The sequence below is a fragment of the Electrophorus electricus genome, chromosome 12 (assembly GCF_041902795.1).
Source record: "Electrophorus electricus isolate QZ-2024a chromosome 12, ASM4190279v1, whole genome shotgun sequence".
NCBI lineage: Eukaryota > Metazoa > Chordata > Actinopteri > Gymnotiformes > Gymnotidae > Electrophorus > Electrophorus electricus.
This window is the reverse complement of record NC_137508.1, coordinates 1,886,052-1,900,705: the sequence shown is the minus strand read 5'-3', so window position 1 is coordinate 1,900,705 and position 14,654 is coordinate 1,886,052. Positions and strand designations below refer to the sequence as shown.

General features: G+C 36.7%; 1 protein-coding gene and 1 long non-coding RNA gene across 5 annotated transcripts in view; both read left to right on the top strand.

Annotated features, from left to right (window-relative positions):
- Positions 1-8,031: 8,031 nt before the first annotated feature.
- LOC145660369 (uncharacterized) lies at positions 8,032-12,616 on the top strand. Its single transcript, XR_014126671.1, has 3 exons — positions 8,032-8,123; positions 9,451-9,480; positions 10,121-12,616. It is a non-coding gene; the product is annotated as an uncharacterized LOC145660369 (long non-coding RNA).
- A 1,057-nt stretch (positions 12,617-13,673) lies between these two features.
- htt (huntingtin) overlaps positions 13,674-14,654 on the top strand; it is a 34,275-nt gene continuing 33,294 nt past the window's right edge. For all 4 annotated transcript variants that reach the window (XM_035531322.2, XM_027000420.3, XM_035531321.2 and 1 more), the window contains exon 1: positions 13,674-14,012. In XM_035531322.2, coding sequence (XP_035387215.2) covers positions 13,915-14,012 — 98 coding nt within the window. In that variant the 5' untranslated portion in view covers positions 13,674-13,914. The remainder of the gene's footprint in view (positions 14,013-14,654) is intronic.

The window sequence follows — 14,654 nt, the reverse complement described above, 5'->3', positions numbered from 1 at the left end:
AACTAATAAAGAACAGGTGATCTAAATGATAGCAAAAACCAAAACAAGGAACAGTACGGGAACGGAGAAAGCGCAACAATGACATAAGATAAGGTTACCATGGGGACAGGATGCTATGAAGGGCCAATTGTGACATTAATATTCAAAACCAGTGTTTCTTTCACATTTATATACAGTAGCATTATAGCTTTTAAATTATTAATACTTTGGATCTGACTAATGGAAGAGCACAAATATTATTTTTAAACTTTCAGTCAAACATTTAAAAAACTCAGTAAAACCTTAAGATTTTACTTCATATTCCCAACAAAGGAATTTGTTGAGTTGAACAAGATGCTTTGATTATTGTACATGCCAGACATCTGGAGGGGGTTATCATGTTTATACTTCTTAAAATTTATACAGATTTGAATATCAAATCACGCATGGTATTGGGAATTAGCATACTAAATATACAACTTGTTCTCTCTGAGTTTAAGTAAACATCTAATATATGAATTGTATATAAGAATAAAATACCAATTATTTCCTGATGTGCTTACAATACATTTTAAAAAGTAAAATAAATAAATAAATAAGAATAATCTATTGATTAAATATTAATCAAATTTTTGTTTTAAATAAATAAATCTAGAGTTTATTTTTCATTTAGAGAGTCAGCACAGCATAATATAGTATTGCATTACAATTTTTAAAATAATGTACAGTATTTTAATTATTATTTGCCATGATATTATAGTGGTAATCAAGTTTCCATTGTTTGACATCACAGTTCACCACAAATTGCTGCCAAGCAGCTAAATGCACTGGAAAGACTTCAATCTGACCGTGTCTATACACGAATGAACAGGTACCTTTCCTGCCTGCTTCTCCGCAGTCTGAGCATGGTCATGTGCGCTCGGGGTACTCAGCAGAGATTCTGCTGGGACTGGAGATACAGAACCCACTCAGTGACTCCCAAGGTTCACATGACCATTTTGGGAGGGAAACTCTTCAGACTTTTACAACTGAGCACATTTTGTGCTCTAGCCAAAATTCACCTCCACTGCCACCGTTGCACAACATGCACAACATGCATAATGCAAAGATATCAGCATTCGTTTACTGATCACTTGACAGCATCATGTAAAACAGTGACTGGATATGTTAGCAAATCACAAATAACAAAAAGCAAATCACATTACTGAACGTTATGCTAGTTGACATTGCTATTGTGTTCTCATAACGCAAGCTTGCATGCAAGATATTAGCTAAAATGCCTCCTACACAGCAATAGCTGGTAAATGACAGAAATAGCATACATGTGCCACTCATGGCCAAAAGATTACAAAGGAGATACATTCTAAATAAATTTTGCTGTTTACAATACTGTACACAATGATTTTAAGAAGGCCACGTAAATGAGCTTCACATGAAGAGCAGCCAACAGTAACGGAGCCATGAATGCTCTGGGACCGACCACTGGCCTTTATGCCCAAAGGACGTCTCATTCTCATTTGCGTGCGGCATAATAAAGAAAAGCACACAAACAACCTACACATATTACCCTCTTCAATTACCAAGAGGCTGGCCAACAAGTATCTCTATAATCTACTTCTGGCCATGTCTTCATCTCAGCCAGTAATAGTAGAGGGATGTTGCAGTTATAAACCATTGGCTTACTGCAAAAAATATTTTCAGTGCTCCCTAACTGACTTATTTGGTCAGACTAACTGTCAATATAAACACAAGTTACAAGACAAGAGACTGAAGACGTGATTGGTTATAATGATTAAAAATCCATATATTGGCTCACTTTATGTTAAGCAGAGGGACACTAAACAGTTAAAATGGAATAAAACGTAGTTCTCAGAAGCAGTAGGCACTTTGCATTTATGGCCAAAGGGCGGTCTCCTTCTCATTTGTGTGTGAATGATGGTCCTCACCAACAATGCTGTCTTTTGACCTGCAGGCTAAACACCCAATATGAAAATTGTGCTTGTCTTTTTCCATAAACACCAATCCAACAGGTTGTGTGCAATGCTAAAATGTTTTTGTAAATATTATATTAAAGGTTAATCTCTCTAGAAAGTAGGCAAAAATTATGTTGTTCTCAGAAAGGACAAATATAATTTTTCTAGTAATGAGGAACTGGATGCTGGCATCAGCAACACTATGCCATATAGTTAATTTGCAGAGTTTTACTTTATTATCATTAGTTGCGGTGAAATGCAAGCAAATAGAATTTCCCCTAATTTCTCTGCAAAACACAAGTTCTTTGAAAATCAAACACAACCACCATTTTACACCCAAGAATTAGAACTGAATCTAATTCTACACACACCATCAAACCTCAAATACAAATGATACAAACCAGAATACATATGGTCAAGAGCTGAGATTTTCATGCAGCTGCATCCATCTGAGCTGCGTGCAAGAGGGTTGGAAGAGGGTGAAGTATAATAGAAATAGTACAGTTGATAAATGGTGATAAATCAGTAATTATGGTGATTTATCAGTAATTATGGTACTTGGTTTGTATATTTTTATAGCTACACTACGCTTAGTGTCTAAAAATAAAGGTCTTAATATATGTACTATTTTTATAAGGATGTTATTACAATTACATTTATAGTATTTAGCAGACACTCTTATCCAGACTTACAAAAAAGTGCCTTGACATCTACTCATAGAATACATCCAAGCCAGTACAGTAGGTTATAGTCCAAAATACCATGGACCGTGGATACTGCTAGTTACAGAATGTAATTCTGAGACTTAGAAGGAATTACAAAACAAAATGGCATAAATTCAATGCCATCAATAAATGCTAGAAGAGTTCAATTACTCGATAGTAGCACAATATTTCCATAAGTGCACAGAATATCTTTGGTTTGCCCTTATCCTATTCCTATAACTGATTCCACACAGCTTCAGTTATGTTTAGGGTGGGGCTGTGTTACACTTATTCTGTAAGTGGGTAGATGTAGGTTTTAATGATGTTTCAGTGTGTTGTCATATTGAAAGTTCAAAAGAACACTATTGAATAGGCAGGAATAAGGATAAATACATCTACCTTACTTTCTATTGAGAAACAAAACTTTTATGATGTTAATTTGTATTTGCATTAACTTTATATTGTAGTATAAAAATATTTGTAATTCCATTTTGTATTTCCTGCCCATTTCCCTTGTTTTCTTGATTTTTGCTTCTTCTGTATTTGTATTGACTTGCTGCACATTTCTCACAGAAAAAGTGAGACGCTACAGCTTTCCTTAATATGGGCAGAAGAAGAAAGTTCATGGGTCAGCTGGAGCTCTGCACATGTTGATCTAATGATAAACAGATCAGTGCCAGTCAGACCCAACATAGTAAGAAAATCTTCTGTATTTTCCATATTTCATTTGAACATAAAAGTTTTGAATGAGATACACATCTTGAGAAAACTGTAGTACCACTTGCTTAATGTTTCTTTACGGGAATACAAACTATAGGGTAGAATAATATGCTGATCTTTTCATTTTATGCCTTTTATCCACTGGTTTTAATAATCTCACATTGTTATTTGATTCTCACACCCTGTAACGTATTTGTAGGGATGAGAGGCAGAATACAGATGCAGGAGGTTCATTAATAAATGAGGGAAACTAAACACGGAAGGCAGATAAAACCAAGACATGGAAAACACAGGCAAAGCAACACACGAACTAAGCAAACAAATACAACAAGGACGACAACGACAGCGACTCCTCCCATGACCAAACTTACCAAAATAACCAACAACCGGCGAAACCAAACCCAGGGCTTAAATAACCAAGGCAATTAAGCACTAACCAGACACAGGTGAACATATGAACAGGGAAAACCAAAACAAGGACTGGAATTAAGGAAGAGACGAGAGGCGGAGAAAATGAAACCAAGGAACGGAACAGGGAAGTAAAGGAAAGGGGCCACAACAGGCCAATCGTGACACACCCACAGTAAGATTAACCTGAATCTTAATTTTGCAAGTATGCAAGATGGTGTAACATGTTGCAGATAAATGTAGGAAGACGTGTTGGAATACCTTGGTAGCATTACAACAGAATTCATAAAAGACAATTTATGATTGAAATGTCTTTACCCTTTTGGTGACATTGTCATGAAACACTCCCCTTGCCACTGGTCATGTGGCACGGCCCGCCGCGTGCAGTGGAAGTCCCCATGATGGCACACGCCTGCACCTGGCTTAATGTTGTGTGTATTTAAACCCCTGCTGGTGTGTGCCTCAGTGTTGGTCATTGTTTGTGTTGCTAGTCACACGCGTACTTATGTTAACTGTATATGTTTGTGTTGCTGTTGTTATTGTTCATGCCAGTGTTATGTGCATTCATGTTAACCGTTTATGTTGTGTGTGAGTGCCACCATCATCGTATGTGTTACGTGCCAATAAATGTCTGTCAACGTCGAGGGAGTCTGTGCATCCTGCTCCGCGCGCTGCGGCACTCAGGCCATCACAGATATTATTATACCTAATCATTTATTATTTTGAAAGAGTTTAAGCCATCTTTCACTGCATGCTTTCACTTCACTCACTCTTTCACTATATGCCGTGTGTTTGCTGAAACAAGATTACGTATGATAAATGACCTCTCATTGTCGAGACACTATCCTTAAACGTCTTCTCATGTCACCAGTCATTTCATTTTCTGCATTCCAGACATCCTTCAGGACGTTAAACACATCTATCAGTTCCTCTTCTGGCTTCATCATTCATTATTTCATTATTATTTGGAAGAAACTCATTTTGGATTAATCTGATGGTATGTTGCTACATCTCTCTGCTTCCTCATGGAAACACCAAGCCATGCTTGGTTCTTCTGGCTTTCTATCTGTGATAGGTTCAAAACCAAACCCACTCAGGTGTTTTCTGTGAACCTCAGTGCACTGGAGATGTTTTTCTCTCTGTATTTATCTATTGAAATGGAACACACTGAATGATTGTATCGTGCAAATCATCACACTCTCATTAACTTTCTTTTTTGGCCTGTCCTCCACCTGCAGAGTGCTAATCCAGAGGTGTGTTTGCATTGAGCATTTCTTAGCAGTGTTCTTTTGCATTTTTTAGTTACATTTCTGGGAATATGAGCTGATACTGACTATACTGTAATATATTGGTTTATGTAGTGTTTTTGTTTCACATGTCTTTTGTTTTTGTTTTGTGCCATGCCCCCAGAATAGTCCAGGGTCAAAACGAAGCATATGGGAATACACGATAAACAAAAACAGGAACAGGAACTGGAACAGGCTGGGTGGTGTCCTTCACGGGAACAGGAAGTGGCAGGGTGGCTTGTGGGACAGCCACAGGTTTAGCAGGTTGACCCTGAACTAACACACAGATACAGAACCCTCTCGGTGGTTCCCAAGGCTCAAACAGGCTATGCGAGCTCATAATTGTGCTTGAGAACACACCGAGTACCATAAAATGGGTTATCTGAGCCTTCACTCCACCTACTCATGTCTTGCACTGCAGGCCAATGCCCCCTGCAGCATCGGTTAAGATGGGCAGGCTTATTGCGCTTATGTGAGATCACGTCGTAGTCATACCACAAGGGATCATAGAACCAGAATACATGATACACATAATGGAAACAAAACACAGTATGACAAAAGAGGAAGCAGGCTATAAACAAAGACACAAGCAATGATGAGAACAAATAACCAACACAAGCGATAACAAATAGGAAGAGAAAACATGAGGCTTGGCTTAACAGTGGCTAGGAATAACACAATGACCAGCAAACTAACAGGCAACAAGGCAGGGTTTAAATACACGTACTAATGAGGTTTAACAAGACACAGGTGCAACTCACGAGAGTTGGAGAAAATGAAACTAAGGAACAGAACCACAACAAGGAAATAAAGCAAAACAAAGACACAAGACATCAAAAAGCCTCTTAAGGGTGCCTCTTAACTTCATCACACTACCACCACTTTCAGGGCGTGACGGCTTCCAGTACACTGAGTTCTCTTTTAGGGAGTGGATGTCTCCATAATATGGTGACTTGGGAGGTTCAGTAATATATTGTTCTGATACATTTTCTGTTTGATACAGAAGCCTCAGTACAGTGCCCCAGCCTCCAGAGAAATATTACACAACAGTTTTCTGCTCAAGAGCTGCCCAAACCATGCTAGCTGCCTTCATCATACAGGTTTACAGGCTGGAAAACAGAACTAACCTCAGTATAAATCAGTGTGGAATACAGTGCATGTACCATACTTCACTTACTTATGCATTATGCCATAGTATAGATTATTACCATAATTCACTGACTTATGGAGTATGCATTTTACGACCTAATATATATATAAACATATGCTCTGTGGACCATGAGCCTGAGTCTGTGGGATATGTAGGACCTTTTGACATTCCCATACACAGAACATCAGTACTGCTGTTCATCCAGATCTGCTGTTCCCATCCCCCATCCCACCCATTAACTCTCAGTGAATTTACATCATGAATTCAAAACATGCAAATTCTTTACACATGCATGACATCTGTATAATCCCTGTACAATGATTTACTGCTTTGGACGTTACTGGGCGAGCATGAGATATGCTTTATTGTATTTGCTTTGAAATGTTGAGTCTGTACAGAAATTCTAAGAAGCCTTGAATTTGCCCCACATTAAAAAAAAAAGGTAAGACAACTTTCTTAATATTTCTGAACTCTAGCCATAGTGTATACAAATCTATTTCCATAAGATTTAGCATTTAAGTAATTTTATTTTATGCCTCATGTCTGTGGGTTTGTAGTAACCTGCTGGTATTTGAATGTCACAGTAGCACTAACCTTTTTTGAGAACCTGGTTCCCTACTTCCATTCTCTGTGAACATTTGAAGCATTTTAAGTTTTATAATTATTTCCTACAACCCATAAGTGGCTAAAGTGAAACATGACTGTGTGTAGCGAATGATCTAACAGTGCTGCCACCCCATTCTTAAAAGAAACTTTTTACTTGAATAAACCTTATGCATTAATATGTTAAACACAAGTGTCAGTTCCTAAACATTTCCTTTATTTGATAATTTTTTGATTGTTAGAAAGAAACTCTACCAAATTAATTTGGTAGTTTACTGCCACATCAGTTTGCTTCCACATGAGAAGACAAACCCATACCTAGTTCATCTGGGTTTCTGGGTGATCTACTGAAATGTCATCTGTAAAGCTGAATATTTCTATCTTTTAAAAAAAATCATAGTTGTATGATATTTCTTTTTTGACCTCCCCTGCATCTGATAAAGATGTGCTTTGCATCGAATATAACATGACAGTGCTTCATTCATTTGCATTCTTAAGATATAAAAGTATCCCAAACAGCATGAGTTGCAGTTGCTTGGTAATGGCATAGGGTTTTGTCCTGTATTTGTCTTTATTAATTTTTAAATTCCATGGCTTCATTTCTTGTACAGCTTCTTTGTTGGAGTGACTTATATTGCTGTGTATCTGTACTGTTTGTCATGAAACACCCAGGAACAGAACACAGAAAGATCCCAAAGGAGAGAGACAGAAAGGTAGGGAACCATCAAAAGAGGAATCCCTGAATACTAATCACTCTATTTCATGTTAACACTAACCTGTAGCAAGATCTACCATTGACTACATTTACAGAATTTGCTGTTATCCAGAGTGGCTTAAATATTTTTTAGTATGACAGTCTATGTACTCCCTGGTAACCTAACCCATTACCTTACTAGCAGTGTTCTCTAACAGGTGAGTTACAGAAGTACTAAGTCTTGCCAACAAAGCTAGGATTACAACTCATGCGTGTAGAACACAGTTGATTAGCAGCTCATCATCTTAAATTCTCACTGTCATGTACTGGCACACTTTTACCACTAAGGAGTCTGCAGTATCAGAGCCTGCATCAGTGGCTTTTGTTATTTTGCCTATAACAAAAAATAATCAAACTTAAGGCTAAACATTCTTTTCAATAAATATCAACATCTCTGTGACATTGACAGGAATGTGCTAGGAGTCTGAGCAAAAACAGCACAGCTGCAAGCGCAACCCACTCCACCCCACGCTTGAGCCAGCTGCGCAGACATCCCATGTAGCATCAGACTGCTGCAGAACTGGCTAGCAAGGCACAGCACTGAAGGTAGGCGCCTATGGGCTTTATATAGAGCAGAGAAGAGAGGAGCGCAAACAAGGCACAGGTGTGTGTGATTAGTAATTGGGAGACTGGGAGAGAGGCAGGTGAGGTGTGTGAGTGTGTCCCTCCCTCTCAGTGACAATTTAATTTCATCTTTTATTAGGATTTTTATAAATTGGATGCAGTCAAATGAGCAGTGGGGGAAAATACTTTGTTAAATTGTTTATAATCTAATCATGGCCAAAAGCATCTAATTTCTCATATTTCAGAAAGCTTTCCATTCTATAAAGTTTGGTGAAATTATTACATGTAAAACAACAATAACTGTGTTTAGATTATTAAGTCTATGAATAGCAACTTTCTCAACATAAGTGAAGAAAAAGGTTCACTTTTAGTAAATTAAAGGCAAAAAAGAATATAAAAATAGATTAGATAGTTTGAGAAATAATGAATTTGAAAAATAAAATAAGCAAAGAAAAAGAATAGTGAGAAAAATTCATTATTCTTATATCAGATTTCACAATTAAATCGAACATGAACGCTCCCTCTATATAACATAACACTACATGCACCATACACATCTTAATATGCTTAATATGCTGAGTCACTGTTTCAATGTACTGTTTACAATAAAACTTACATTAAAACACTTGTTCTGAACTCTGATGTATTCGTTCTAGAAAGGCAGAGCATAATATCATCCTACGAGCTTTATTAAACTGGCTGTTGGTTTCCTTTAACCAGAACATTATCAATTGCATATTAAATTTAAGGTGCGAGCTAAATAAAGTTATTATTATTAGGGTTAATTTGTCATAGTATAGCTACAAAGACAGTTAAATCATGAGTTGCTGGAGTCATAGAAGAGAGATATGCGTCAAAATATGATGCCCCCGTTCCCCCCCCCCCCCCCCCCAAATGGGTCAAAGGTTAAATCCACCCCTCCCCTTGGGTAGATTCCATGCCTCTGACAAAATTTAATTACTGAATGTAATGTTAAAAACAAATATTCCAGTAGAAACACACTTAAATAGTCCTTAAGAGGACATTGTAGTTCTGATCTAGATGGTAACAGTGCTACAGCAGCTACAGTGTTGTTAATATTAGTTGTATTTATATAGCGCCTTTCTCAGACTCGCTTTACAAATCACACTTTTTTTTTTTTACCTGGACAGAGCACCAACCAACACTGGACATACATGTACACATTATACAATCACATTCTCTATAAGAATACGCTTTCAACATTTCAAGAGATACATTTTAATAGTCAAGTGTTCATTGTGCCATTTTATTGCTGTACTAATATCCCATCATTGTGTTCTTTCAAAAGAGTTAAAGCTAAAGTTGACAACATTGTACGGTAAGTGTACATTAATAAACAGTATTTAAAATAATGTTGGGTATCAAGATTACAAAACATACAATTTGGCTACATTACTTAATGGTGGGGTACATTCAGTATTTATTAAATAGTAAATATTATTAAAGATAATCTTTATTAAAGATTACAGTAGTTATCATTACCATCATTAATGATTACTGGGTCTAGGGTAGGCCAGGTTACATAACAATGATAAGACTATATAAATAAACAAATCTGGTAGGCTACCAACAGCCATACAGTGGTGGGGTAGCCCACTGTCATGCTCACTGTCTGTCCCAGGAGCACACTTCTAATTCAAGTTTCAAAACCTAATTCAAGTTTCTTGCTATTTAGTCAGGTAAATGCAAATCTGGGAATGCTTTCCTGCGTTCTATTTATTAACATATCCTTAAGGTAAAATGTTTCCAAAAGCCTTTTCTTTATATTGTGAATCAGGGAAACTATTTTGGGTTTGCTGGATGGACGATCAGTATCACAGTGTATTCCTCAAAGTTCTTTTCCCAAACCAAAACTCATAGGCTATTTTGATTTTCTTTATTGCAGCATTGCTTCAGGATGTTAAACATATCTTTCAATTCCTCTGCATTTCCCTTCACATATTATGACTGTTTCAAAGGGTCCCATTTTGGATCTGTTTGGCTCTATGTTGGCACATCTCTCTGCTTCCTCGTGGGAACACCAGCCCATGCTTGGTTCCTCTGGCTTTCTCTCCAAGATGGCTTGAAAATTAAACCTGCTCAGGTATTTCCTCTGAACCTCAAAGCAGTGGAAACGCTTTTCTGCCTGAGTTTTTTTTCTTGATCTACTGAGTACGGTAATTCTTAAAAATCTAATCGTCACGAGTGTGTCAAATTTCTGTTTTGGCTTGTTTTGGACCAGCAGACTGCTGGTCCAGATGTGTGTTTGCGTTGAGCAATATTTGGCAGTGCTCCATCCAGTTACATTCCTAAGATATAGAGGCAGGCACTACAGGATTGCATTAGTTGCTACCATTTGGTTAACAGCGTCAGGATATGGCCTTTATCTAGTTGTTGGGATGACTGACGTTTTCACAGACTTCATTTTCATGTCTATGTGCATCATTGGAGTGACTATAATGGGATTTTGCTTCATGAAAATACTGAATGCCCTAAAATTCCCAGGACCGGGAGGAAAAGATATTACAAAGGAGATAAGCAGAGGTATAGGGAACCAGCAAAAAAGGAATGCTTTCAATACTGTTTCTGCTGTACTGGTTGGAGTAGTGTTGAGCTACTTTCCTCCAGCGTTAATTGTCATATTTCGTTTTATACCCTTAAGCGTGGAATTGGTTCAGTGTGAGATCGATTCATTTATGATGTCATTTAATGCATATGGTCTATTTATTCCACCCCTACTGAAATTGTACAAGCAAAGTCATTTCAATGACAAAAACGGAAATGAGAAAAGATAAAGTATACTCTCATTACTTAGTATATAGAATAGATTGCAGCAGAAACTATTAGCAGAACTATTTTGAAATTGTTTTGGACATTTATAATTAGACCCAACTTAACCTTAATTGCCAATTAAATGTGAAGTGGAGAGAAGATAATAAAAGGAGAATGTAGCACTAAAAAAGAAAACATTTATTTTAAAGCTAAATTTTTTAACAATTTATGAGATGTGTATAATGTGGTCTATATTTGTTCTGCATTTCATGTTGACATGCTAAGTTATTTGAAGTGTTAAGTTATTTGATAAGTTATATGCTAAGTTATATGCTAAGTTATTTGAAGTATATATTTGAAGTGTTAGTATATATTTATAAATATATTTTTATCATTACTTCTATGGTCAGCATCAGTGGTCTACAGATTACTTGCTCCATGATGTTCATGTTTGTTATCATGAACTATAACCTATATTTCCAACTTCTTCAGTTGTGTCAGAAGAACTTTATGTCTTGAGTTACTAAGCATTGTTGTTTTACTGCAGTAGTGCTGCGCTGTTCTAATTGCTCAGTCCTATTTGTGTCTTATCTCCATTACTCTGTTCAAGTGCAGCTTGGGTCTATGTTTTTATTCTTCTTTGCTTGTGTTTTTTGTATGTGGCTGTGCTTTCTCATCTAAAGTTTCATTTACAAGTTTTAAATTTGTTCTTTATTGTTCTACTTGACTTCCTAACTTTTATAGATTATAGTCAACTCAGAGGACTGACACTGCTCTAGACAGGCTAAGTAATGATGTTTGTTTAAAAAACAAAAGTCTGAAAGTGTTGTGTGTGAAATTCTTTAATCATTTTTCATGTATCAAAAACTGCAAATAGTTCTTGACCCAACCTGAAGCCAAAATGTTTGCTATTGTATAGTGTGGCTAGCATTATTAATGATCACAACAACAATGCAAAACTCAAGAAGCAAAGGTGTGGGGTGGAATTGTTGGGCACATTACAATATTAGACTTTAATATATATTAGTGTGATGCAAATTTGTGACACACAGTAAGCACATGAAATGTATAACAGCACATAAATGATGTGAAATTTGACATGTTTTAAGAACAATGAGTAATTAAGATAGATTACCATTACTTAGTTAAGCTTTTGTACAGAAACTCTCAAAAGACTTATGCGAGTCTATCCTAAGAAACAGGTAACACTAACAGTTCTCTGTTTGTTTACTAATTTGCAAGTTGTTTTCAAATTGGCAAAATTATTATTTGTTTTACTGAGTGTAATAATTATTTAAGCATTGTAATTGTTTTAAAACTCCTTGCATTTCATTAAAAAAAGTATTCATGATTTTAGGATAATAAAAAAAACCTAGATGAGATTATTTTATGGAATGTGTTGCTTTATAGAAGTGGCAGGTGTATCCCTAAATTATGCTATTTGTGCCTCAGACTCCAGGAATGTCAGAACCTTGCGATTCAACTGGTAACCTTATGAGAGGGCTTGAATCCTAATTTTCTTGAATCCTTGGTTAAGTATTGAAGGAAACTGTATTTCTCTTGAATTCTTGAATTTGAAGTCTTACTGTCTGCTTCCTTGTAGAAACCCTGCCTGGTATACTTTGTTTACTTATCCTGTCAGTCCTATACAGCATTTTTATGTTTCAGTACTCACACCTGAGCGCCGGGACTCGTTAAAAACATTGTACCAGTATTAGAAGAAAAGACCCTGTTGATTTTTTCATTTGTGATTCAAAATATTTTACTTGCTTTATTTATTCAAATCATATATATTAAAAAAAGCATCAAAAGAAAACATGCAAAATGTGTCATTTATTTTACCTATTCAAATTTTAACAAAGTGCATATCCTGCATAAGAAAACACTAACATGGAATAAAAGAGAATACAGTAAAATATAATTAGGGTTGCAGAGGTGCTGGCTAGAAACAGGCTCAGGTGAGGAAGAGCGATGCGTCAAGGCTGTGCACTGAGCTCCTTTGACCAATCACCTGCCTGATAAATTCCCATTTTGACCACAATTAATTTAAATGATTCAGGACATCTAACAGACCTTTGTGCTGTTTTTGTTTAGGAGTGTGTCACTAAGCTAAATTTAATTTGGCTTCTATTGAATATCTGCAAAAAACTATTACAAAGGAGCTACAGTCAAAGAGGCTGCTTTCTTTTTCACTGTGATTCATAAACTTTGTCTTTTCTATTGACTGTGATGTTGAACTGTAGGATTGCACTTGGCAATGAATTAAAACAATTTTAAAAACACCTTGGAGGTCTTTGAAGGAAGTTTAGGTGATTAAATGGTTCAAAACATAATACACTGCACCCATGAATTTGAGTAAATGTAATAGCATGGTAGCTTTGCTTGATTAGGATTTGGGGCATGCCTGTTAGTGTCTGGTTGTAAACCCGCTTTGGTTGAATTTCCTTTCTGTGTGCAGAAAGATCACACCTGGTCTACACATTTTAGACAAGACAGTACTGCATGTCATATGATACACAAGTCACTTAAAGTCACCATACACTTCTATATGGAAAAGTAAATAAAACATTTCTAATAATTTTCTAAGTAAAATTTAAAATCAAAGGATTGTTATTTCAAAATAGTAGTAGTTGTTTTCGTCTTTCACTTTTATTTTGTCTTTCACTTCTAGTTTGTCTTTAACGCCTAGCGACTTTTATTTTGATGAGAGTTTAGCAACCCGGAAGTTACTGTTACATTGTTTCTCGCTTGATACTGGTTCAAAAATGGCTGTTAGTGTCCAGTGGGTCACCAACTGCGTCCCATTAATTTGTGTTGAATTCTGGTGATATTCCAAGGTCTATAGCTTATAGCGAAAGTAACTGGAAACATTTACTACCGCAGGTGGTTTCCATTGCCGCGGCCCCGTCAGTGGCGGTATATCGACTTGTGTCGTCAAACTGGCTAGAGTAACATTTGTAAACATTAGCTAGTGCTAGCTCGCTAGCTAAGAGCTGGTAAAATGGCCACCATGGAGAAACTGATGAAGGCCTTCGAGTCTCTCAAATCATTCCAGCAGCAACAGGGCCCGTTGTCTGCAGAGGAGCTGGTCCAAAAACAGTAAGTAGCTTATAAGGTCTACGGTTACACCAGTCAAATATGATTTACTAGCCACCTGGTTGCTTTCGCTAGTTGCCTCACTGGCGTTACGTCCTAGTTTCCCCATCCTCGCTCAGGGTCGTTAAGATGCTTGGATAGCACAGTCTGAAATTGTGTTTGAATCTGAAGACGTTTATTTCGTGCATAAGGGTGTTTCATTTCAGCAGTTGTTGTTTAGTTGCACGACTGAAATGTTTCGGTCCCCATCTGTAAAGTTATCCTAATTAAATCCTAATAACTGCCATACGTAACCTGTACACTTTAAACATTATTTAGTTGGCCAGCTAGACGTAATAGCCCCAAGTATCTAGTCAGCTAGAGGTGCACCCATAGATTTTACAACTCACTTTATAAGTAGCGGCATAAAAGACCGTTTTCAGTGAGTAACAGAAATTACACAGCAGTGCAGCGAATAGATTGAGTCTGATTACTTTTTGAGCAATTCCAGATTTCTCATTTAAATAGACTTTTGAAAGCTTCCATTGGTATGTATATCGTAGCTGCTTGTAAGTGTTTGTTTGTTCAATGTCTTAGTATCTGATGTGTAAAGTGAATCGGAGGCATGTGTTGTGACTTACTTATTTCCTACCTAACTGCTTATCT